General features: G+C 38.0%; 1 protein-coding gene across 1 annotated transcript in view; it reads left to right on the top strand.

The window, feature by feature from the left end:
- Positions 1-25,931, top strand: part of LOC139117607 (mucin-4-like) — a 72,199-nt gene that overhangs the window by 21,748 nt on the left and 24,520 nt on the right. Inside the window, exons 26-59 of the mRNA XM_070680849.1 lie at positions 2,257-2,388; positions 2,775-2,885; positions 3,466-3,576; positions 4,165-4,275; positions 4,489-4,623; positions 5,321-5,437; positions 5,965-6,087; positions 6,192-6,343; positions 6,604-6,771; positions 7,138-7,317; positions 7,602-8,094; positions 8,996-9,190; positions 9,560-9,679; positions 10,796-11,004; positions 11,421-11,505; positions 12,151-12,345; positions 12,721-12,819; positions 13,654-13,902; positions 14,608-14,763; positions 15,330-15,532; positions 16,141-16,339; positions 16,647-16,784; positions 17,782-17,907; positions 18,538-18,663; positions 19,048-19,299; positions 19,800-19,922; positions 20,553-20,675; positions 21,579-21,710; positions 22,246-22,368; positions 22,966-23,106; positions 23,325-23,438; positions 24,081-24,203; positions 24,471-24,596; positions 25,554-25,679. Of these exons, the coding sequence (XP_070536950.1) occupies positions 2,257-2,388; positions 2,775-2,885; positions 3,466-3,576; positions 4,165-4,275; positions 4,489-4,623; positions 5,321-5,437; positions 5,965-6,087; positions 6,192-6,343; positions 6,604-6,771; positions 7,138-7,317; positions 7,602-8,094; positions 8,996-9,190; positions 9,560-9,679; positions 10,796-11,004; positions 11,421-11,505; positions 12,151-12,345; positions 12,721-12,819; positions 13,654-13,902; positions 14,608-14,763; positions 15,330-15,532; positions 16,141-16,339; positions 16,647-16,784; positions 17,782-17,907; positions 18,538-18,663; positions 19,048-19,299; positions 19,800-19,922; positions 20,553-20,675; positions 21,579-21,710; positions 22,246-22,368; positions 22,966-23,106; positions 23,325-23,438; positions 24,081-24,203; positions 24,471-24,596; positions 25,554-25,679 (5,316 nt within the window). The remainder of the gene's footprint in view (positions 1-2,256; positions 2,389-2,774; positions 2,886-3,465; positions 3,577-4,164; positions 4,276-4,488; positions 4,624-5,320; positions 5,438-5,964; positions 6,088-6,191; positions 6,344-6,603; positions 6,772-7,137; positions 7,318-7,601; positions 8,095-8,995; positions 9,191-9,559; positions 9,680-10,795; positions 11,005-11,420; positions 11,506-12,150; positions 12,346-12,720; positions 12,820-13,653; positions 13,903-14,607; positions 14,764-15,329; positions 15,533-16,140; positions 16,340-16,646; positions 16,785-17,781; positions 17,908-18,537; positions 18,664-19,047; positions 19,300-19,799; positions 19,923-20,552; positions 20,676-21,578; positions 21,711-22,245; positions 22,369-22,965; positions 23,107-23,324; positions 23,439-24,080; positions 24,204-24,470; positions 24,597-25,553; positions 25,680-25,931) is intronic.

Raw genomic sequence — 25,931 nt, 5'->3', positions numbered from 1 at the left:
GTTCGCCCAGTTAAAGCAATGTATTCGTTACTTCGCTTCGATAAAGTTTGTATGTGCGATGTGTGATAGTGAGCGTGCGTGCGTGAGTGCTTCACGAAGTCTACAACGTGTGGAGCGGTCTCAGTCAGAACCAGATATGAACTGAATATGCTCACGTGTTTTACAACAGGTTCATCAATAGTAGTACGCTTCACAGAACAATGAGATATATGTTATCACTATATGTAGCAGGTTTTTTTCAACTTCGCACAGTACTCTCAGAGTTTAATCACTAATTACAAAACTTTATTTAATATGCAAATGAGCTGTTAATTAACTTGACACTGCTCAATGCTTTATGGGACAATTAGATATCCATCAGATCAACATTTGTAGCACGTTTTATTTAATTTAATACTGTAATTTTAGAGTAATGTCACGAATTACAAAGTTCATTAAATATGCAAATAAACCCTAAATTAACTTGACACTGTTCAATGATTCATAGCACAATTAAATATTTATCAAATCAATATCTGTAGCACGTTTCACAAAATGTTGGTGCCGAAATTTCAGAGTTATATATCTAATTACAAAGTTTATTAAATATGCAAATGAACCCTTAATTAACTTTACACTACTAAATGCTTTACAACACAGTTAGATATCTGTCGTATCAGTATGTGCAGCAGTTTTCATCACATTTGATGCAGTTATTTTGGAGTTATATGACTAATTATAAGAAAGAAAGAAAATTTTCCATTTGTGGATGTGCGTGTTTTCATTAATGGACAATAAAGTAATTTGAATTGAATTGAATTGAATTGAAGACTTCATGAAATATGCAAATGAGCTAATTATTAACTTGACACTGCTCAATGCTTCTCAGTACAATTGGATATTTATCAGATCAACATCTGTAGCAAGTTTCATGAAATTTAACTCTGTAATTTTGGAGTAATATCACTAATTACAAAGTTCATTAAATATGCAAATGAACCCTTAATTAACTTCACACAACTAAATGCTCTACACCACAATTAGATATCTGTCGGATCAGTCTCTGCAGCAGATTTCATCACATTTGGTGCAGTTATTTTGGAGTTATATCACTAATTACAAAACTTCATAAAATATGCAAATTACTGATTTGTTAACTTGACACTGCCAAATGCTTCTCAATACAATTAGATATTTATCAAATCAATATCTGTACCTAATTTCACTGACTTGGGTGCAGTTATTTCAAAGTTAAATACATAATTACAAAGTTCATTAAATATGCAAATGAAACCTTAATTAATTTCACACTACTAAATGCTTTACACTACAGTTAGATATCAGTCGGAATAGTATCTGCAGCTGATTTCATCACATTTGGTGAAGTTATAATGGAGTTATATGACTAATTACAGACCTTCATAAAATATGCAAATGAGCTATTTATCAACTTGACACTTCCTAATGCTTCTAAGTATAATTAGATATATATCAGATCAATATTTGTTGCAAGTATCATCAAGTTTAACGCAGGAAATTCAGAGTTATCTCACTAATAACAAAAGTTCATTAAATATGCAAATGAGAAGATAATTGACATGACACTCACAGTATCATCATAATGTTCTTAGATTGTCATCTGTGAAAAGTTTCATGAAATTTTGTGCAGTATTTCTTGATATATGTCAACACTGTAATTACCGTCTCCATAGGGAAACCATTGTACGGAAAAAAACGATATTGCATAACTTCATTAATATGCAAGCCACACTAACCAAAATCTAATCAGTTCTTGCAAGTAGCATATGGTACCTGTGTACCGAATCTGACTTGAATCCGTTCAGGCGTTTTTGAGTTATCGTGTAAACAGACAGACAGACAGACAGACACACACACACACACTAACACACACACACACACACACACACGGACAGACAGACAGACATCGCTATGACAATAGCCCACGTGTTTACACACGTGAGCTGTCTCAGTCAGAAAAATGTAACAACTTAGCCGGCTATTGAACCACTCTTTTTAGGGAGTGGAGATTTAGCCGAGCGGTTCTCTCTGTGGCCTCTCCGCTAGGCGACTGATGCCGTATGTTGTGGGTTCGAACCCGATTGAAAACTAGCCGTATTTGATAGAATCGAGTTAATGTTTTCAAGAACACTTTTTTAACACATCAAAGACACTTAAGACTCGACTTTCAAATGGCCTGTTTCACGGAACACACCGTTTACCGGATAAATGTTGCTACGAAATGTTATTACCTTTCAGATTGCAATGAGTGTCTTAGACAAGCCTGTGGTGTGGATAACTGTGAACAGCGATGCCTGAACACAGAAGGAAGCTACATCTGCAGTTGTGATCGGGGATATGAATTAGATAACAACAACTATACATGTACAGGTACCTTTTAACTTTCTTGTCGACTGGACACAGAATAGCTTTGCCCATGCTATGTTTTCAGTTTCAGCGATTCATAACAAATCCTAGTTTATTTTTTGAGTTTGTATGTCCAACAAAATCGTACTCGCACCCGGTTGCTTATGTTGGACATAATAGTAAAAGTTATAATTTCTGTCAGATGCTTCACTCGCAACTGTAGAATATTTGGTATTACTACTGAACAGGTTTTATATACTTGGCCAATACTGAAGAGAATCAGGGAACGGATGTGCGAGAAACGAATGAAAATTGTGAAATGGGAAATGGAGGATGCTACACGTATTCTTTCAATTTTTTGGCAAATGACACGGTACTGTTGATTGATGTAATATTTGTATTTGCCACAGAGATAAATGAGTGTGAGTCTAACCCATGTGTTAACGGAACATGTATAGATAGAGTTGACGCATACGAATGTGACTGTTACGCTGGATTCACTGGAGTAAACTGTGAAATAGGTAACAAACTATTACGTTCTATAATAGACACCGACTTTATTTTGCTGTCGATATGAGAACATTATTCACAAATCCGTACATTTTGCATGATTTTTTTTTGTGTGTGGAGAAAAATCAAATTTGTTGTGTAAGCTGTCGTTTTGACATATTATTACTTAACAATTATTGTTTACAAGATTCTCTTGAAAACAGTGTTTATATTTGATTTGTTTGATTTTCATTATATGGAACCTATAAAAATTGGCTGTTCTTATTTCATTTGACACCCATAATTTTAACTATCAAACTATCAAAACGTCGCAGTTTAATGCGTACAAAATAAATACTAGTTACTTCAATGTTAGATTGTGCATTCTTGATAGATATAATTTTTGACTGATCTTCGTCGATCACATCGAAATGTAGGTCTATGAGAGGTTATGTCGAAAGCAAGGATTTAAAACACTTTACATGAGTCGGTTTTGCGCAATGGTACACATTGGCATTGGCTATGTACCTTTTTCAAGTATGATAATGTTTTTCTTTTCAAGAGGAAAGCAATTCCAATTCATGATTACTTACCACAACTTTTCCATTCCAGATATAAACGAATGTGCTTCTAATCCATGTGTTAACGGCAATTGTCAAGACCTTATCGCAGAGTATCAATGTGTTTGCGATGCTGGATGGGAAGGAACCAATTGTGATGAAAGTAAGAATACATCTGAAATAAACATATAATATGGCTTATTATTTTGAATACGTTACACCCGTAGACCCTACGAAAAAAGATGGTCTATGGTGACACAAAGTGAACTAGGATATATTTTGAGTGCACAAAAGCATCGGAAAATTATTCATTAAACTCTTCAGGCAGCGTATGCCCGCAAAGTCATATATATATATATATATATATATATATATATATATATATATATATATATATATATATATATATATATATATATGTCGCCATAGATACCGCAAAGACTGCAAAGACTCCGATGTAGTAAAACATATGTACTCGATTTAGAATGTCATTTGTGATGACCATTTTACCTGTCACGGCCACGAAATAAGAAAATAATCACATTTCTGCAATAAATATCTTCGATTGCATATCATTTCTATAGGTAACTTAGAGCATAATGTGTTTATTATTTTGATGTAGAATGACGCAGATCGTACATATCATTGATCGCCTTTTCAATATTTCATACACTCAATGGCTATTAGCTATTGAAAGAAACGGAAAAGACAACTGTAACGGATTTCAAAATACAAAGTGTATTCTTCTTAGATATCGACGAATGCCTATCTAATCCTTGCTTCTATGGAACCTGCGAGGACGGTATTAACAGTTACACGTGCAACTGCGAGACCGGTTGGGAAGGCACACACTGTAACGAAGGTAGGATGAATGAAATAATTCTTATGATCGATTATTACGTATTGGCTTTTCAGTTTCCCCGGGACGGCTTTTTATAATTGACAGAAATGTTAAAGAGATAATGAATATGCATTGCGTACATCACCTTCAGTAAGCATCTTCAAAAATGACGAGACACTTAACTAGTTTACTTAATTTATGCGAATCAATCGTTTGCTATAATCTTCTTTACAGATATCAATGAATGCCTAGATTTTAACGATTGTGATCAAATCTGCATCAATGTAAACCGGACTGTTGATGATGATGGCTACTTTTGTGATTGTCGCGAAGGATATGAACTGAATAACGGAGGCAAACAGTGTGATGGTGAGTAATCATAAAAAGGCATATTATTGTAGAAAATCGAGTATCTCCATGACTATAAAATTAGCTCACTTGTCTGGTAATTTATGACATGCAGCCCTAAATTAGAATGCAGCTCGGGGTCAGGTATCCAACGCTTAAACGTTTACAATATTCTTCGGCCTCCCACTTGTGGAAGCTCCTTGTGTAGCTTATGGAGTAAATAGAGTTTCACCTGATGCTTGATTTTGTGAAAATCGGGAAGTGTTTTCCCCCACACATAGAACAAAGGATGCCGGCTAATTGAATTTTAATTATCGATAAATATCGGGTGTTGCTTTAGTGTAAAAATGTGCACGCTGGCTCCCCGTTTTCATTCATGGTTTGAAAGAGAATCATTGAAAAGTTTGCTTCGGGAAAGTTTGAGCAAAAATGTAAGTCTTTAAGTCAGGTGTGAACTACCATAAATTAATTGCATTTACTTTTTATAACAAATATATTAATATTTGAGGCACACCTGAAGAACTTTTGACGAAACTAATTTGACTGTGTAAATCAGTTCCTGTCAACGGATGACATTGATGAATAAATACAAGCACACCCCTAAGATTATGTACCCCTAAGATTTTTGAATAAGTACGTTCAATTGATATACATAATAAATCAAGGAAGTAGAACGTGTTGTTTTTAGTATTGTTTATTGATCTTTTCTGTTCTACAGATATTGACGAATGTGAAAGAGGCACAGATGAATGCCAACAAAACTGTATCAACGTCATAGGAAGCTACAGGTGTTTCTGTGACAGAGGTTACACTCTTGATGACAAAGACTGCACCGGTAATCACCACCAATTGCCACATTCAGTAACGTGTGAAGGAAGGGGTATCTGAACTCGGGCTGTACTCTTCATTGTCGAGCTCGAAATTTGTAGAAAGTCTAAGCGTTGTACCGTCAACTTGGATGTAATGTTTGAAATTCATTGCTTTCATAAGAGGATCTTAATGAAGTCATACAAATTATTTGACTGTTCGAGATGAAGTCGTTTGTATATTTGTTCAACTCATACTTTGTAATTTTTGGTATTTTGACCCGTACAATGTTCATATTCTATAGCATTGTTTTCTTCTTATTTCTGAAATACATGTCACCATAAAGTACTTCCTCACCATTGGCATATACGTTGCAGGTACAGTGTACACCCAGTATTATGATTACTACATGTATCTTAGTGATTTAATATAATCATCAGCCCCTCATTTCTTATCATTCTCTTCTATTAGATATAACTCGATGTCCAACATTTTGACGAATCTGATAACCTGCTGGCTTTTACTAATGCTTGTTTCTTTCATATATATTCACAGATATCGATGAATGCACTGACGGCTCGCATCAATGCAGCGCATTTGCAAATTGTACGAATGTTCCTGGGAGTTACAATTGCACTTGTCTGGATGGATATGAAGGTGATGGAGTGATATGTAAAGGTGAGTACTTCTCCAAATTCAGATGTTGTAAACTTATATCATACAGCGTTGCGCTGCTTTTCCCTGTGCATCGCGGTACTCATTGTTTTCTTCTGCCATTCTAGAAATAATACTTTTTGCGTACGGTGATGAAAATGGAGATACAAGATTGAGAGAGACCCATGACTTCCGATTCGGATGGAATGATGTTATATCAACAACCCTACGTCCACCAGCTGGATTTCCGTTTTGGGGAGAATTTTACTATAGCCTGTATGTAAGTATAGAGGAGTCATCTACTTTTGTAAGGATCACAATGCTTGGTTGCCTGTAATGTTACTTTGATCACTGTACTCCACCGGAATGCTGTAACTTTTATCTGTATGTCATGAGAAGATATTGCAATCTTGTGTAATGGAAGTCCTTATAAGCGATTATATTTTACTGATATGTGTTATAAAGCAGAAACTAGTTGTTTGGTAAAGAGAAAAAGGCGTACAACGAGTAAAGTGACGATTTTATCTTCTATCTATGCAGTTCACAGACAACGGTTTGTTTGTTTTCAATTATGAAAATGACGACAAGTTTGCATACCCTAACCCTTACCCAGAAGGATTCACTACGAGCAGGGATGTTCCCATGGCGGCAATATTTTGGGATGATGTTGATTTGAACGTAGAAAATACTGGAGAAGTCTTCTATCAGGTGAAGGGATCATTTCTTTGCCTTTCATACACTTACACGAATGACTGAATGATTGAAGTGGAATAGATGTCGAGTTTCTTTGTAATTATAACTTAATTTATTTGATAATAATTATTTGTCCTATTGTTATATATTGACCTGTAACTCTAAATTGACTCTTCAGTCCGCCTTTTTCATCATTTTGTCGACGACTGAGTCTAAGCAGGACATATTTGTACTGTTTATTCTTGCGCTAAAAGAAGACATCGAGTATCTATTACGTGAACTGACAATTGAAAAGCATATGTACATGTATCAACAGAATATTGACGTCAATTGATATCCTAATGAAGTATGACAAAAATGTACATTGTTGATATCTTTAAGGTGTACAATGGGGTGACTGGTACCCTATCACCAGAAAAGCAAGATATCGTAGAGTCCGTCAATGAAAGGATTCGCTCACAGTACGAGGACACTGAATTCTCTGAATTCACAGCCAATTGGGTCGTAATAGTCACGTGGGAGGACGTGCCTTGCTTTACAGCCAAATACACTAAAAACACGGTAAGTAGATTTTCACTTGCAAAGTCAAAATTGCTTGATCAATGAAACTAACAACATTTATATTTACATTTACATCAACCGTACAAGAGAAACAGAGTTGTCTTTGGTATTTGGTATTTGAGAGGGGAACTTTTTGGTGAAGCATACTGTCTTCCTTGCTCTCGTGCTGTATTCCATTTAGATATAATCAGAAAAATACTATAGTGGAATATTTTAAATACCCTGCGCAATAATGACGCATCACAACCTTAAATAGTTTGACCGTGATTACATAACTATTTCAGCCAAACACTTTCCAAGGGGTCCTTGCTACAGATGGGAGGTATGGATTCGTTCTTGCAAATTTCAAGGAAGACGAAATGTCATGGCGTTACCAGACTCGTCGTGATAACAATGCCATCATCGGTTACAATGGCGGCCGAGGTATAGAAGAAGAACTTTACAATGAACACGACCCCTCCACCCCTCTAGAAGAACGCTACAGGCCGGATCAATATCTGGGCAATACGGATCGCAAGGGAAGATGGATATTCCGCGTTGAAAATAACGACGAGACAACTTATAATGTCAAACAAGCATGTCTGAATTGGTACAACCAACAACCGGATCCTGACGACTGGAGTGATGGACTGGGACTCTGTCCGTGTGCCTTCAATCAAGGAAAGAGCGACAACTCATTCGGAAGAGCGAACGGTGCTTATGACGACGAACCTTCGTGGGTTTCCAATAACTGTAATATCGACAGCGACTTAGCTGATGTGATTAATTCACTAGAAGGTTTGCAGGAATATAGTATATCGTCGTTTATACCACACCTCATCCATAACCTCTGTCGTGACTCGTCAATCTTCAGTGTGTTGGATAGGTCATTTAGCTGGTGATACATGCTTAAGGTCAACAAATTCGGAGTTCTTATCACTGTTGACAGTACAGATAATCATTTAAGTGCATGGATAAGCTTGAAAGCAATATCTAAGTGTGCGTGTATTCTAGAAACATAACGGAAGATAGGGCTATCGTCACGACCAACGATAACAGAAAACATCCTCGAGTTTTTACAGCGAGGAAAATGGATGAGGTGTGTCATAATCCAGATAATCAACTCCCCATATTCGGATAACAGGATGTTTGTTTACCCTTGGGTCCATAAGTCATCCACTCAAGATAGACTGCTGTGGCCCTAGCAACCAGTCGAGGGGTGTTTTATGCTTTACCTCGAGAGGCCAACGTTTTTTTGTGTATCAGACGATGAAATAATTAGCGCAGGATTCGTCCAGACACATTTGGTAAAATTCAGATATGGCGCAAAATATCACGTTAAAACCGTGATATAAAATCAAATATGCAAGGTCAGACATACATTTGAAATGATGAATCCTGTTCAGGCGTTCTAATAATTATACGAATTAAAAGACTGACCTTGCTTTTTCGCTTATTGTGATTTACTGGCACACGTTGTTGGATGGGCTTAAGTGTTAGAAGATTGAAAAGATAAGTTTATAAATTTCTGAGGTAAGATTTGATATCCTACTGGTGCCTACTTCTTCGTAATAAACGAAGTCACCGGCTCACGTTCAGGGTGATTTGTCGCCCCCCTTTCAGATGTACACTTCACAAGTTTTTCATGGTGAACAATCATGTTTGTATCTGCTTTGATGTAATCAATGACTATTTTCAGACACGGCTCTGTGCCTTCAGACAGCCTTTCCAAACCAACATGGAGCGGGACAGCGATGCTGTTACAGATCAGACCAATCGTTGATCGAAGGATACGGCACAACATGGGCCAGTAGTTTTATGGAACGGCATCAGTTTTTATCTAGTTACGGACAGTGGAATCGATTTGACTGGGATGCCTACTGTGATTGGATAGGTAAGCGGTTAACTTGATTATCCTTCGTACACATTAAACAATCTTCGTGGAGAGCTTTAAAACTCGCAGCAACAGTATCAAAACCTGTACAGTCATTCCTTATGGATAAATTATGTAGGATTTAAGCAGTGACCTCGGTCTTCATTGATTTCATTTCCGTGTCAATATTTCGAGTTACTTTTCTTTTTGTCAGCCAAACTGATTTTATTTGACGTAAACACCGTCTTGTTAGATGAAACTCGATAGAAACTGGCTGCTCGCAGATACACGTACAACTAATTTTGTTTAAACTTAGTGTGTGTTCTCTTACTCAATTTGTCGTATATGATCTGGGCTGAACACTCACTGGTTCTATTTCTACCTCAACAGAAAATGATGTCACTCCAAGGTATTTGTGCTGTGAACTATCTGGAGACAGTTCTTTCTGTGGCAAATACGAAGAGAAAAGACCGGCTGGTAGATGTGCTGGCTACATACCCCCTAAAACAGGCAAGTTCAACTTCGGGTCATTTATTTCTTCTGTGAGCCACACCCTTGCGACACACCTGTGAGAGATGTGCAGCACGAATATATCTACAAACCTGCACTTGTGACTACTTGAGCGGCGGGCTTCCTGCTCGCTCGCCAAATCGCAATATGCGACTAAAATTGAGTTATGCGAGGAGATCTGTCCACTGTCCTAACCTGACAGTTTTATCTCGAGTATAGTTTTGAGATATCCCGAGCAATTTGTTATCGTTTGAAAGACATCACAGCGAACCAGGCTGTGGAACCCTCTGGAAAACCAAGAGAAGTCGATTGAAATTTTCCTCTACTGTCTTTATTAGGCTGTGATGGCAAAGAACAACTGTATCCATAGCCGTATAGTATACTCGAATAGCGTTGGAACTTGGCTATACGGTGCATCAGTGGGGTAATACTGGAGTGGCGAGATCTTTTTCCGAGCTTGAACAAGTACCGATACGGCAATGAGTCGCCCGCTGTACTCTAACCTGACCGCTGTAACAATTGTGTCTTTTGTAGTATGGATGGTTTTAGTCTAAGCTGACCGTACCGCTGTAACAATTGTGTCTTTTGTAGGAGTGATAGTTTTAGTCTGACCTGACCACTGTTGTGTCTGCTTTAGTAAGGATAAGTGTCACGTCGATTAGTTGAAAGCGATAAATTTTACACTTAGACCAAATAGACCAGGAACAACAAACTAGACCTTGAAGGGCTCACAGTGGTATAGCCTGGTATTGCTGCTCATGGTCCCCTACATACGGCAGGAGTTCGCTTTTCGCTGTTCCTCTTCTGCTTGTCATTGGCACAAAATATTGTCTGGAATTCAAAACGATCGGAGCATGTTTCTTCACTGAACAACATATTTTCCCCGTTGTGAAAAGCGAAAGCCATGACGCCAGTATATGGAATATATAAAGCGAAGTTGTCAGGTATTCAGAGTAATACTTAGATAGTTTAAGGTTCCATTTATCACTAACTACTGTACCGGGTATGTTATCCGATAATGTCCGAGCTCGCCATCAATAGATATCTGTCTCGTCAAATTGTTGACAGCCAAAAGTAACTGTATGCTGAGGAGTCAATTTTCTTTAATTCTCTCAGGATGGTCGTATGGAGACCCTCATCTTGTGACCTTAGATGGCGCAAACTACACCTTCAACGGACACGGTGAATACACTTTGGTCAATGTGAGTCAAGAGTTCTTCCTATTACAAGGCCGTACGGATATACCGGCCGAAGCAGACGGTGAGACACAGGCTAATGCAACGATACTCGTGGCATTTGCGGCAAAGCAAGGGGACTCAACTACGGTAATTTACATTACTCGATTAATGGCACATGCACCAAATCACTTAACACTTGAAATACAAAAGGAGTGTTTTCTCGTTTACCCTATGAAAAATCTTCCCCAAATACGTGTGAAAGCATGGCTACAGCTTGTGAGATTCAATCCAGATAACGCTGTCCCAAAAAGATCGCACTGGTCAGAGGCACAATCTTCCTCGTTCACAAGGCTGCACTATATCAAAGAATCCGTCATTCAATTAAACAATGCAAATTTGAATGTGAGAAAACAAAACACACATTTGTGTATGTATCTCAATTGACAACAAGAAAGGCGAAGGCTTATGTTCACAAAAGGTGAGACGTGACGGATTAAATCAACTAATGAGATTACATATTTAGAGACTGAATAACCAACGTGTACATGTGTCTTTTATCACAGATTCAAATGACATTAAGTGAAGATAGATCAGACTATTCAGTTCTTCTTGATGGCATATTCTTTGATAAGGACTTGCTCACTGAAGGTTTGTCATAGTTCGTTTGTTTTAATATGCACGTTGCACTCTCTCTCCAAAATTGACGGTATAAATTTCCATCGAAGGCTGCGATGACAGATGTCAAATACATGGTATTCTGACACATGGACAACACTATCGAGAACTATTTATTTCATGCCTGCACATAATCATGTCCCCGTCATTGTTGTAAAACAAGTTTCAGGTGTGATTACTACTAACGCGTCGGTTATCGTGTTTCAACCGTTCGAGCGCCAAAGTCAACTTTGTCAATTTTTTTCAGATTTATGCCAAAATTTTGATGAAAACCTGTAGTCAATGAAATGTGATGTCTGTTTGGTCCATAGAAATCACAACAATTACAGAAAAATTCATTAAAAAATTGTTAAAATGTTGCACTAAAATTTTCGTGGGAAAAATTACAGCACTTAAAGGGTTAACTCCAGAAACCGTGATTTTGAAATAATAATGCAGAGCACGAGTTATATTGTAACTGAGTGACCATGCAATCCCAATCTCACAATGTAAAGGGGTGTTTTACTCTGTCTTGTATTAAAATAATCAGAAACTTTGAAACAATAATTACTTGAAGACACCAAGTATATTTTCTCATAAAACATCACTAACATTTTGCCTACCGTTAATACGTGCCAGATCCAATCGCCTACAATGCCACTGACCTCAAATTGTCATCGAAGCCAGAAGTGGTGAACGGTACGGTTGAACGTAATAGAACTGTGGCTGCGTTTTCGTCAGGGATATCTATCTCCGTTGGTGTTGTTGAAAGAATGCTTGATGTCATATTCAGCGCAAATGATAACTTTAAAGGAGAAACAGTTGGTCTTTTTGGTAAGTTAAACAAACCCAGTTTCCAATGTATATGTCAAAAGAAATATATTGTTGAAACCGGAACTGTGATATGATTTTCACTATATTGTGATATATATATATATATATATATATATATATATATATATATATATATATATATATATATATATATATATATATATATATATATATATATACAATTTTGTGTGTATTATATATCTATATGATATATCAAAAAATGTAATGAAGTAATAATATCTATCACTTCTTTAAGTTTAATGATGCATCTTGCAATCTTGAGACAGTCGTTAATTTTTGGCAGATGATATAAATAGATAATTAATTAAACACTTTAATTAGATAATTAATTTAACACTTTGTATGATGTTCCAGGTGTGTGGGATGATGATCCTGCCAATGACTTTCTGCGTCGCGACGGAACTCTGGATGATCCTGTCACAGAACGTGATTACTTTAACTTTGGTGAAACATGTAAGTCACTGCTAATCTTCTGAGTGTGAAAGAACGCCACACATGTTGCTTTTCGGTCATGATAAGGGAAATCACTAATGCTGCTTTTTAGTGAACCTTTTAGCGTATCTATCAGCTTTAGAAAGAAATTTCGTTTTTCGGAAGATGGGACAGAACTGTCAAATAGAATATGTTCATGAAATTAATACAATTATTGTACATCTGCCAAAGAGAACGATATTTAACATTACAAATGTTGTGTTATGTATAATCATAAGCTTATTGCAAATTTACTCGCAAAGTATGCGGAAGAACAATAACATGACGGACTATCCTTTACTGCGCTTTAGGATATACGCTTCGGTTATGTACAGTGCTGATGATGAAAAGTTATAATTTACACTGACCGCGATTGCGCAAGCTGAAAATAGTGTAGTGTAGTGTAGTGTAGTGTAGTGTAGTGTAGTGTAGTGTAGTGTAGTGTAGTGTAGTGTAGTGTAGTGTAGTGTAGTGTAGTGTGGTGTAGTGTGGTGTAGTGTAGTGTGCAGTGTAGTGTGCAGTGTAGTGTGGTGTTTTGGTGTGGTGTGGTGTGGTGTAGTGTGGTGTGGTGTGGTGTAGTGTAGTGTAGTGTAGTGTAGTGTAGTGTAGTGTAGTGTAGTGTAGTGTAGTGTAGTGTAGTGTAGTGTAGTGTAGTGAGTGTAATGTGCAGTGTAGTGTGGTGTTGTGGTGTGGTGTGGTGTGGTATGGTGTGGTGTAGTGTAGTGTAGTGTATGGTAACGGTATTTTTGGCGAGGTGTGGCCTGGAATATAGAGCAGTGTGATGTTGTATTGTATACTGTTGTTTGAAAATTTCAGGGCGCATTAGTTCAGATGAAACGCTATTTACGTATGAAGATGGGAAATCTTGGGACGACTACAACGACTTGGAGTTTGTGCCGCTATTCATTGACGAAACTGAAAACAACGAATACGAAGATCTGGCCTTGGAGGTTTGTGGATCGGACCGGGACTGCATATATGATGTCATGGCAACGGGTGATCGATCAGTCGGGGAGGCAACGCTGTCAACATCGACAAACTTTCAACAGGATGCTAATGATCTTGGTAAAATGCCATTATATTATGCCATTATATTATCCCGATAATCCTGATAGTCTATTTGTCTCATTCGGTTTCCATGCAATTGTTTTTCTGTTTTGTTCTACTCGCCATGCAGAGGATCGACAGTAAACGTTTGTCAATTACAGTGGTTTGCCTAGAACCATAGTCGATACGGGAACTGGACATACCCTCTAAGTTGAAGAGTTGCCACCTCTGCCAGGTGTAACTATCGCCAAGCGGTAATATCAGTCGATCGCAAAGAAATCAACTCTGTGAAAGTTGAAACAATGGCTAGAGGGAGACCAACGACACCACCAGATCTGCCAAGCCACGCTAGCAAGTGATGCATTCTGGACAGTTAGAGGGATGTTTTATGATGTTTGGTGTTGTTTTAATCTCCTTCTACAGAATGTTTCAACTTTCGCAGAGTTGATTTCTTTGTTACTTACTGACATTACCGCTTGACGATACTTACACGTGACAGTTGGAAACTCCTCAATCTACACGGCATGTCTAGTTCCCGTATTGCCAACGGTTCCACGCAAACCAACTGTAAAACCACAATAAGTTTCAAAGGCACTGTGCCTACAATGGATGATAATGTCATAATTCTTTACCTTAATAAACATGGCTCACAATTACTGTTGTTTTCACGAGAACATGATCACGAGAACATGTATCACAAATACTTTTTGCAATTCTTTGCAGCCAATTTTCCGCCAAACATAACCGCCAATACGGTCATTAATGCCACAGTGGGTGAGGATGTTGTAGAATGCGTATACGCCACTGACCCAAACGGTGACGAAGTCAAATACGATCTGCAAGAAGATGTGCCCGGTGGATCAATTGAAAAGGTTCAGGGTTAGTATTTGGCCCACTAATACACCAGTATTTGCGTTTCTTCATCATTCTTTGCCCAATCTGAGCTAAAAAAGAGTAGCCTACGACCAGTTAGATATAATCGAATATTTTTAAGAAATCGAAAAGAGGAATTTAACCAAATAAGTAAGTCGCATAATATGACAGAAGGAGTTATTAATTTCCAGTTTAGTACATTCGAAGCGTCTTTTCAATATACTCGTGATTTTATGCTAGTTTTGAATCCACCTCTTTAATTCGGAATCACATTCCCTTCAAAAGGCAGTTGCGTTACACTCACAATCCCTTACTCTTGTTCTGTTCCCGTTAATTTTCATGTATTATGTTTAGTGACGAGTAACAACAATTTTGAAAGGAAACCGCCATATGATTTAACAGTGTACGAGCTCTCCCAAAGAGAGTTATGACGCAACAATAAGTAGCGAACGTGATGTCAAAAGTATTAAAAGCGTGACATACACACTGACAGCGGAAATCTCATTCAAATGGCCTTTGTATGTATAGGTTGTTACAATAATAAATGCACATTTACTTTTTCTTCAATTTAGACGGTCCGTGTGGGGGTTACGGACGTTTTGAGTGGGAACCCTTAGACAAGAGCCAGGTTAGAGTGGCTTACGTCGCGTCAGACGACAAGGATGCATCGACCACGTTTGTTGTTGAAGTTCGCCTTTGTGAATGCGAGAATGGTGGCGAGTGTGATTTCACGAGAGCTACCAACGGCAGTGACTTGGCAAACAACAATTTTAAAGTGAGAAGATGACGTGAAATGTCTTTTTTCCCTCATGCATGTATCAATTGTTTTATATCATCAGTCTTGTTTGTAGCAGTATTTTCAGACAGCTATGGGATGCTTAAAAAACACGAAGCTGACTAAATTTTCATATTTCAAAGAAGTGTTGTAGACGCTTTCGTAGTATTGACCTTCAAACAAATCATTCACTACAAGAACGCGATTTGCAATAATTGTCATATATAGTAAAAAGCCAATGAAAGTTAAAGTAAGGAATAATGTACTGTTAAAATCAAAGGAAATGTAAAACACATGAGTGTGATACAGGCCTGGGAAATCTCTGCAAATAGAGTTAATCGAGAGCGCGGTGGGGGGGGGGGGTAAAAAGTTAATAGGCGTATACCAATAAAGTGCAACTTTATCCTCGGAAACGGATGACGTCAGTCACACCTACAGCCAAGTGAATGTTATTATAGCCGGGCGCGTTGAACGAACATTTACTCTTAGCAAAGGGACATCTATTGTAATTGTACCTTACATTATCGTGATAATGAGATGTGATATTCATACTATTCGATAGTTGCATAATTTATGCTAATCATAAGTTGCATAATTACAATTGCAAGATCGTCCCGTGCAACTGTTTCAACGGCTGGACTGGAGACTTTTGCCAGGAGGACTACGACGGCTGCCAGGATGATCCTTGCTATCCTGGTGTCATATGCTTCGATGAAGAAGCGGGCCCTGAGTATTCAGAAGATGGAGACGGGTTTAAGTGTGGAAGTTGTCCGGCGGGCCTTGACGGAGATGGAATAAAATGTGCAGGTGAAAAGCATAGCTTCTTCACTGTATGCGTGTGTACGCCTCAGTAGAGTGCAATATCAAGATTTGAATTGATTTACACAGTCTGCCACTCTTCATCTTCAATAAGTTTAAAACACATATGAAAATCCGTCACAGATTTTGCAGTTTCTTTATATTGTAAATATGTGTAACAATGTAAGTCTGTTGGCTGCATTCGCTGTCGACTTCGCATTTTGTTTGTTTCTGTTTATAAAAGTCTCGTTGCTAGGGCACTGTTTTATATTCGTTGTTCTATGGATGTAATTGTAAATGAATCGTTTTCCGACAGACTTCGACGAATGTATGGCGGGAAGAGATTACTACAATCTGACATTTTGTAACCAAGAGTGTGAAAACACGATCGGAAGTTATACTTGCAGTTGCTATGACGGCTATGAGATGCAGCCGAACGGTAAAACGTGTGTGGGTGAGTAAATTTAGATATTTAAGATATTTAACAGCGTATAAGTCTCTTCCATTTTGGCATAGAATGTGCCATGGGGAAGGATATTCGACTCTCAAATAAATAAAATTTATTTTTTAACCTACCACTTGTAGGGACTCTTTTTAAAGCTCTTTTAGCGAAAAACATTTCAGTACTTGGATTTTCAAAATTCGAAAATTCTGATATTAGAGTTAACACAGTTATGGCGGCCATTTTGAACTTCGTGTATAAGTATATTTTAGGTATTGTGTTTCTCTTTACTCCTTGACCCCAATTTCTATTCTTGATTGGGTAAGAGAATAGATTAAAGTTTCATTTAGGAATGTTTGAGTGACGGTTAAAGTCTCTCACTTTTGGGGCGCGCACTAGCTTAAGGTAGAACGCACCTCGGGGACAGAAATTCGGGCCTTGAAATTTTATCAATTTTCTTCTGACCTACCACTTGTGGGTGCTCATTTTGAAGCTCTTGGCGAAAGAAAAGTTTTCATGGTCTTACTTTTTCAAAAATCAAAAATTTTATTTTTTTGCCATAGAGTTAACACAGGGATGGCGGCCATTTTGAATTTCAAATATCGAGAAATCGCAAGTTATTTGTCTCTCTGGTACCAAAGTTTGCACGGTGACCCCCAATTTCTATTCTTGATTGGGTAAGAGAATAGATTAAAGTTTCATTTAGGAATGTTTGAGTGAAAGTTACAGTCTCTCACTTTTGGGGCGCACACTAGCTTAAATACAGATACAAAATCAACACCAAAACATAGTATAACAACTATAGTGGCAATTTGCACCTGACGATTGAGCGCCTTATTCCAGACTAGACAGAGGTTCTCTTCTCTGAATATTTAAGTCTGTAAATACACAAGGAATGAAATTCCCAAGTTCTTAATTGCCACACAAAAATCTTCAAAAATATAGAGAATAGTTAAAATTCTATATTCTTTCTCTGCTAAACATTTTTTTCGAATTGCGTGTATTTCAGACATTGATGAATGTGACAGAGGTATTGACGAATGCCATGAACACGCAACGTGTACCAATACAGAGGGGAGTTACAATTGCACTTGTAACGCTGGCTTTACTGGCGACGGGCGAACAGACTGCACAGGTGAGTACACAAGTCAAGCACAGGAGAAGGACACAAAAATGTGGGGATTTCGTACCTCTTATGTTCCATTAGAAACTGACTTTTATAGATATATTTTGTCCCTGCGACAGCAGCAAATAAGTCATTATAGTGTTCAGGTCGAAGCAAGGCTGGTGTTTTCTCTTTTAAAGTTTATGCGAAATTTAGCTGAAGAGGAATATATATATATATATATATTCCTTTTCAGCTAAATTTCAATTATTATATATATATATATATATATATATATATATATATATATATATATATATATATATACATATATACATACCTACCTACCTACCTACCTACCTACCTACCTACCTACCTACCTACCTACCTACCTACATACATACATACATACATACATACATACATACATACATACATACATAAACGGTGAATCAAAAATTGTCCTTTTCCCGTGTCCTACAGTCGGTTGCCTGATTGAAAAGTTTCGTCATATTTGCTTTTTAATCATTTTAGTTTTACAAAATTGTTGTAGTACATACAGGTACCAAAAATGCAACCTGGGACTGCGTACAGGGAATCCCATATTGGCCTTTTAAGTACCTTTACATATCTGAATTGTTTTGTGTGCTCTTTAAATAGATATTAATGAATGTGACATCGAACAGTCGTGTGATTCCAACGCCAACTGTACAAATACTCTGGGGTCATATACGTGTACTTGTAATGACGGTTTTGAAGGCAATGGTCGAAGAGGGGAGTGTTCAGGTAAGATTTTGAGCCCGCATTGTTATTGAATATTCGTCGATCCTGTTCTATATCTGTAGTACAAATGATGTTGGTCACATATCTAACAACATTTTACGCCTGTATATTTTGAACATGTGGTATTTTCCTATCTATGTGTCAGGTAACTCGATATACTTTTACTTGAATGGATTCTATTTATCGACCCTAGTCAATTTTACCGCATCAAGTGCATCGCATATTTTTATTATCAAGGTTAATAGAAAATATATTTGAAGTTCCATATCATACTGCACACCTCGACAAACAAAACCCGACCAAACTCGTGCAATAATGCAATTAGCTGAATTACAACCTTGCTTCCACATTTAACAAAACTGTTCGCTTTTATTTTCCTTTGCCCAGATATCAATGAATGCAGTCGGCGTCTTGACAACTGCCACGTCACACTGGCTGACTGTACCAATACTATTGGATCGTACCGGTGTACTTGTATTGATGGATACGACGGAGACGGAAGGACGTGTGACGATGTGGACGAGTGCCAGGAAGGTTATCAAAACGAGTGTCACAGAGACGCAAACTGTACCAACACTGTCGGAAGTTACACATGTGCGTGTAATGATGGCTACGTGGGAAATGGATACGATTGTGCAGGTCAGTTGTAAATCTCGTCTTGCCCCGTAAAACAGCGACAGAATTCTACAATTAAACCACTTGCACTGTTTTTCGTACCATCCTCACTTTGTAGGTATCAAAACCCATTTACAAGAATCCCTTGCGTTGTCAAGGAGACAGTTGCAACTTTCAAATAGTTAAACACGTCCCCACAATCGTTTGATCACTGGCGTTTTCAATTTTTTTCCGAAGGCTGAGGCGTACATGTCGTCATTGCTGTTACATATACGCCGACAGAGCATTGCCTAGCGACGATTTCTGTAGCTTGTTACAAATATCAAGTCAATTGACATGATTTAAACATGATTGTCGAAAACGTGTTCAGAAGTAATGTGGCTGACAATTACCAGGTAATGATAATACTCGAAGGTTGGATATTTTTTAATTTTGCATTTTTTATTCATTATCCAGGGATATTAATTACAGGTATTCCGTTCACGATTTCAAATATTGACCAATACTTCTTACATATCTCTTAGATACTGATGAATGTGCAACTGGTGAAAACAATTGTCACGAAGACGCAGACTGTATAAATGAACCAGGGTCATACAGTTGTATCTGTAGAGCTGGATTTACCGGAACTGGTGACGAATGCTCGGGTAAGTATCCTATTGGTAGATTTGCCCGACGGAGGAAAGGCTTCTCAATCGGTGATTATATTGGCTGATCACCTTTAACCGTGCGACCTCGATGTCATCGTTGCTGTATCTAACTTTCGCACAAGCTCGTCGTTTTCAACAATGTGATTCAAGCTTGCCGAGAACCGTGGTGGGATAGGCAATGCAATTCAAAGTACAAATAATTTAAGTATCAAAATAGTGACGGTTAATCGACAGTCCCATAAAAATGTTGGGTGCCAGGCTACAACAGTAACTGTAATCACAACCCGCACGGTCTTTGCATGGTTGCGCTCTTAGTTTTACGAGTACAGGTACCAGTCTGGATCGTAATGCTTTCAGTAACTGAAGCTGACACATGAAGATATACTGATTATATGCAAAGCTGTAGATCTTTATTACGAGATGGCAAACGTTTTCTAAATTGTTCTTTTTCAAGTTTTTACCAACAATTAATAAAAAAGTGTAACGCTATCAATATTCCTATCTCCTTCTCGTACGATCTTGCACCAACCTTCACACGCCTTGGCCACGTGAGGGACGCTTTGAGATAACACGTTCACAAGAGAGGGCGATACATTGTCATGTTTCAATACTTTCTTTCATTCGTAGACGTCGACGAATGTGATGTCGGTACCCATCGCTGTGATAATTATGCAACCTGTAATAACACTCATGGTTCTTATTTCTGTGTTTGTAACGACGGCTTCACCGGTAACGGACTGGTATGCTCAGGTAATTTTCACGTTTAGTTACTTGAAGTGTTAATAGTTTTAAGCATTTGTCTACAAAGAATATCGTAGACTAAGTCAAAAATGAATTTAAGCCTCATATTTTGAACTAACTGCTTGCTCCTTCATCACTCTTTCACAATAATTATTGAAATCTTAATGATGGCAGCGGACTAACTTATTCGGCGGTATCCGTATTAACAGCAGACTAAGCCTAGTATGCGCCTTTAAAGTGAAACACTTTTGCTCAGACTTTCCTCAAAGAATATTTCAATTATTCTCTTTCAAAATCAAGAATAAAAATCGGAAGTCACCATGCAGATTTTGGAACTAGAGAAACAAATTACTCAAGATTTACCTTACGGTATTTGACGTGCAAAATGGCCGCCATCCCTGTGTTAAGTCTATGGAGAAAAAGTAAATTTTTCGATTGCCGAAAAACTAAGCCGATGAAAAGTTTTCTTACACCAAGAGCTTTAATATGAACTTCCACAAGTGGTAGATCAGAAAAGAATGGAAAAAGTTTGAGTCCGAATATCTGTCCCGGAGGTGCGTTCAACCTTAACGTATGCGGCAGTATCGGTATTAACAGCATATCAACTTATCAGGTCGTATCAGCATGAACAACAGATTAACTTATTCGGCAGTATCCGTATTAACAGCGGATTAACCAATTTGGCTGTGTTCGGTAGTGATATGAACGACTGATATCTAGGCAAGAGATAACATCAAGGATGATTCAATTCTTATTAAAAATGTTTTAGGGGTAAAACACAAACTTTGATAATTGGCCATTGTACGGTGTCGCGGGGACCCAGTCGACATCAAGTCAACCGATGTTCAACGTTAAAATATTTATATCTGTTACATCGTTGTGTATACCTTACAAAGTACATTTCCTTTAAAGACATCAATGAATGCCAAGATGACGCTTTGCATGATTGTTTTGACGAACTGGGTGTCTGTTACAACGAGATAGGGAGCTACAGATGTGAATGTCGAAGTGGTTATAGGGGTGATGGTGTCACAAACTGTGCAGGTGAGCTGTTCAAATAATTATTTCATCAATGATGATGATGATGATGATAATGACAATAACAACAACGACGACAACGACGACGACAACAACAACAACAATAATAATTTGTTGTTGTTGTTGTTGTTGTTGTTGTCTTGCTGTGAGTATATTTGATATTGGTTTTGGAGATGACTGTTTATTCTAGTTGCATATTCATCAGCAAAAACGTAGACATTTGCCGACATTTGGCTTTCCTCTATACAACGTTAAAATATTGATATGTTACATAGGCCTAAGTACATTTTCTAACACACATATGCATAATATTTATATCTATATTTGTAATCATAAAATACAGCAGTGTATTATGAAACTAACCACAGTTCAATGATCCGTTTTGTTTATCTGTATTTCGCATGCACAAGAGAAATCTCTCTGATCATTAAAAAGTTTGTTAATCTCAACTCTGTTGTTTCATGTTACTGTCGTTGCTGTTGTTTCGATTTTTTTCTACTTCGTCGTGTTGCTAATGCTGTTGATGCTTCTCTTTCATCAGACATTGATGAGTGTACTGAAGACACAGATGGCTGCGAGCATGTTTGTCAGAACACCATCGGAAGTTACAGCTGCTCTTGTTATGACGGATTCCAACTGGGGCCCGGTGGACTCGATTGTAACGGTGAGTAAATCTGCTTTTCACTTATCTGGCAGACTCGTACTTCCAATGAAAAGTTTACATTTATTAGTGATTGTTCGTGATTTGGACCTGGGGTGGTTTAAACATTTTCACGTGGTCCAATCAACTCACATGTACTTTATGATTATTCGCACGTGTGGAAATGTTTCTCAGGCTAGAAAATTCTTGACAGAGACATAAATCCTTACTACTATGATTTTCAAATTTATTTTCAAGCCTATCCCTGTGACATCTCAATACTGCCCGTACCATATTTACTAACATCGCCATTGAAAATGACTATCTAATCTCGGCGTGATTTTACATTGTATGAATTATTCAAAGGGTCATTATTCTTTCAGATATCCTTTAGTCTTTTGGAATTTCCGCACCATGTGTCTCTCAAAGTCTCTCAAAGTGCGTCATTGGGTTACAATCACAGGTTGCTAGTTAAGGGTTTTCTATTCACGCACAAGTTTGTTCATAATCAGTATGCTGCAAATGAAAAAGCTCGTAGGCAGAGATCGATGACAAAGTCAAATTACAGCGGATCATTCCTAGCGGAACGGAATAGCCATTTCTAGGTATTTATCATTACAGACATTGACGAGTGTTCACTGAATTTAGACTGCTGCACTCAGGTATGTATCAACCTTGTTCCCAACGTCAATGCCACTGATGGTTACATCTGTAATTGTACCGAAGGTTTTGAACTTGAAGTGGATAACTGTGGGTGCCAAGGTAAGTGACACAATACACTGTGTATTTTCTATCTAAGGAATTGTCTAACCTGTTATTTCCTCGCGGCTGTCATAAGCTTATCTATTATCAGAATGCGTTTACTTCAACTTTGTGTGGAACATCTTATGGATGGGAACTGACGGTGCAGACGATATGATCATTCTCTAGATTTTTCGTTCTAACTGCGCGCCTTTCACTAACTTTATTCTTGCACACAGCATTGGAAAATTGTACGAGTTTGAACTGTACAAACGGTGTCTGCTATAACAACGGAACCCGCGATCGTTGTTCCTGCAACACAGGGTATCGTGAAGTCAGCGACGAGTGTGAAGGTATATAATTTTCTCCCTCAAAAACTACTGCACATGCACTTCTATATCGTAAACCGAAATAAACAAGAAAGGCCAATATGCTCAGCATCAACATCTTGTGTGAATTTTGGAATCAGTAAGCCGAGTCTGCTTCGATTACTGAAACGGCAATAGTTTACAAAGGGGAGTGTCGCCCTTTCGAACTTTTAGTCAAAGCTTCATACTTGAATAATTCAGAATGTGGTAGCAGCAATACCAAGTGCTCTGTTGTCTAATTTCAACGACTGACTTTCGCCCGATATTCCTGGACACATCACAATAATAGGGATTCGTTTTAACTCGCTGTGAATCAAGTGCAAAGAGGGGAAAAGGACGAGACAAGACTGAAAGTATACTGGGTCGATATTAAGAATTTTGCGAATGAACATTTTCCTACGAGGTCCAGTTGCTTCACGAAGCTCTTTGAGGGCGTCTAAAAGAGTACAGTCGTTTTCATATCATACGACCATTGGACATCGCATTGGACCCAGTGTAATCATGCACGCAAAAGATAATTTAAAAAAATATCAATAAGTAACAAAGATGTTGGACACAGGTTTTCCAAGTCGTTTTTACACTTATTTGTCTATACTATACACGTTCTGTGTGTTCCTAACTTCACAGACATTGACGAATGCAGTGAAGAGACCCACGTGTGTGCACAGAACTGTACTAACACGCTCGGCAGTTACAATTGTACATGCGATACTGGTTATGAGCTTGCTTCAGATCAAAGATCATGTCAAGGTCGGTTTCCTATAAATGTTTTCTAATATTATTTGTAATGATCAAATCGTTATTGATGAACATGTAGCCTAGTCGAATGCTATCAACACGCCAATATATATGTTATATTTGATTATCTTAAAGCATATTTGTTCAAAACACACATCCACACAGAAGAAAACTCGTAAATAAATAAAAGAGGATATGCCGCATGATATAGCGCCACCATCTTTATCTTTTACGCAATCTGGAAGTGTTTCCCTCTCAAAGATTTTATTCTACCAACAGATATTAACGAGTGTTTAAACGACAATTTGAACGACTGCACGGACTTCGAATATTGTATAAACGTGGTCGGCAGCTACAATTGTGACTGCATAGATGGTTATAAACTCGTCAACGATACGTGTACAGGTTTGTTGGTTATTTCTTTACTACGCACTTCATACCGCCTTAAATATCGTGGAGAATATAGGGTAAGACGATAGGTCTGTTCCAGTTGTCGTTTGTTGTGCCTGTAGTGTATTTTTTTTCTTTCACCCGTTTGTGTGGTAAATTGTCGCGAAAATTTAAAACACATGAACGAGGAAAAATATTGATATTGCAAGCTTATCGACATAATTGCAGATGCATAATAGTTAAGGCGTAACACTGCAGACACTGGCACTGATTGCCTTCGAGGAGGATGTCACAGAAGGAAATAAAGATTTGCGCGTTACTTACATGTAAAGTTACCGTCTATTTGTTCTGAGTTTGCCATCGAGTACCATAGAATATGCTTGCGAAAAAAGACAGGAATAGAGAACGCCCGTTCTGTTACGTTTGTGCTTCCAGACGCTTGCATCGCGCTACCTTTAAGCTTTTGAAGGTGCTCTCGGGTGGTCACACTTCGAATAATTATTGTTTCAAGAGACCCATTGGCCCATTTCTCGGGCTTATCACGCCCCGTACATGAGGTTGTTTTACTTGCAGATTGTCCGATGCGCGTTTTCAGTTAGGCTGCCCGCTGGTGTTTGAAAAGGGAAGGATATTCACCATGATCCTGTATGATAATTGCCATGACGAAGCACAATTTAATGCCAAAGTCACAAATGTAAGATGTGTTTAAAATACCGCTTGGATACGATGCCCAAGCCAGTTTCGCCGCGCAGCGCCAGGCGGGCGTCAGGCGATATGCTGTGCTCATGTGCCAGGTCATGCCATGGTTTGTGGTACTTTTGTAAAAATTATATAATGTGCCAAGGTCTGTCCCAAACACGTTTTTTTCGCAAGAAGTTGTATTTTATTTTGGAAACTGATGTTCACTCGGGCATTAAGATTGTTTTCCGTCACTTCCAAACGCTGAATATTGACTCTGCATATTACTTTCAGATATCGATGAATGTGAGGACGATGACTTTGATTTATGTCATATTTATGCCGATTGCGAAAACACGCCCGGTTCCTACAGGTGCACATGCAGAAACGGATTTGTAGGCGATGGGTTATACTGTGAAGGTGAGTCCCGTGAAGAATATCTAACTCGGGTCTCGACATTTGCCGTGCCGTTCGTATCTAGTGTACAATAATCGGACAATTTGAACCATCCAAAATTGTCCCTACCAGTCATTAAAGTCATGATGCAAAATTAACAGTGACATCGTTTAGCCTTTTAACACTGATTGATAAGGGCGGCATATTATGACTGGTTAGGCTGACAAAATTTGAACTTACATGACAAAATATAGTAAACGAGAGCTCCAGCTCGTA

The sequence above is a fragment of the Ptychodera flava genome, chromosome 18, assembly GCF_041260155.1.
Source record: "Ptychodera flava strain L36383 chromosome 18, AS_Pfla_20210202, whole genome shotgun sequence".
Taxonomy (NCBI): Eukaryota; Metazoa; Hemichordata; class Enteropneusta; family Ptychoderidae; genus Ptychodera; species Ptychodera flava.
The sequence above is the reverse complement of the archived record's forward strand: the minus strand, read 5'-3'. Positions and strand labels throughout refer to the sequence as shown.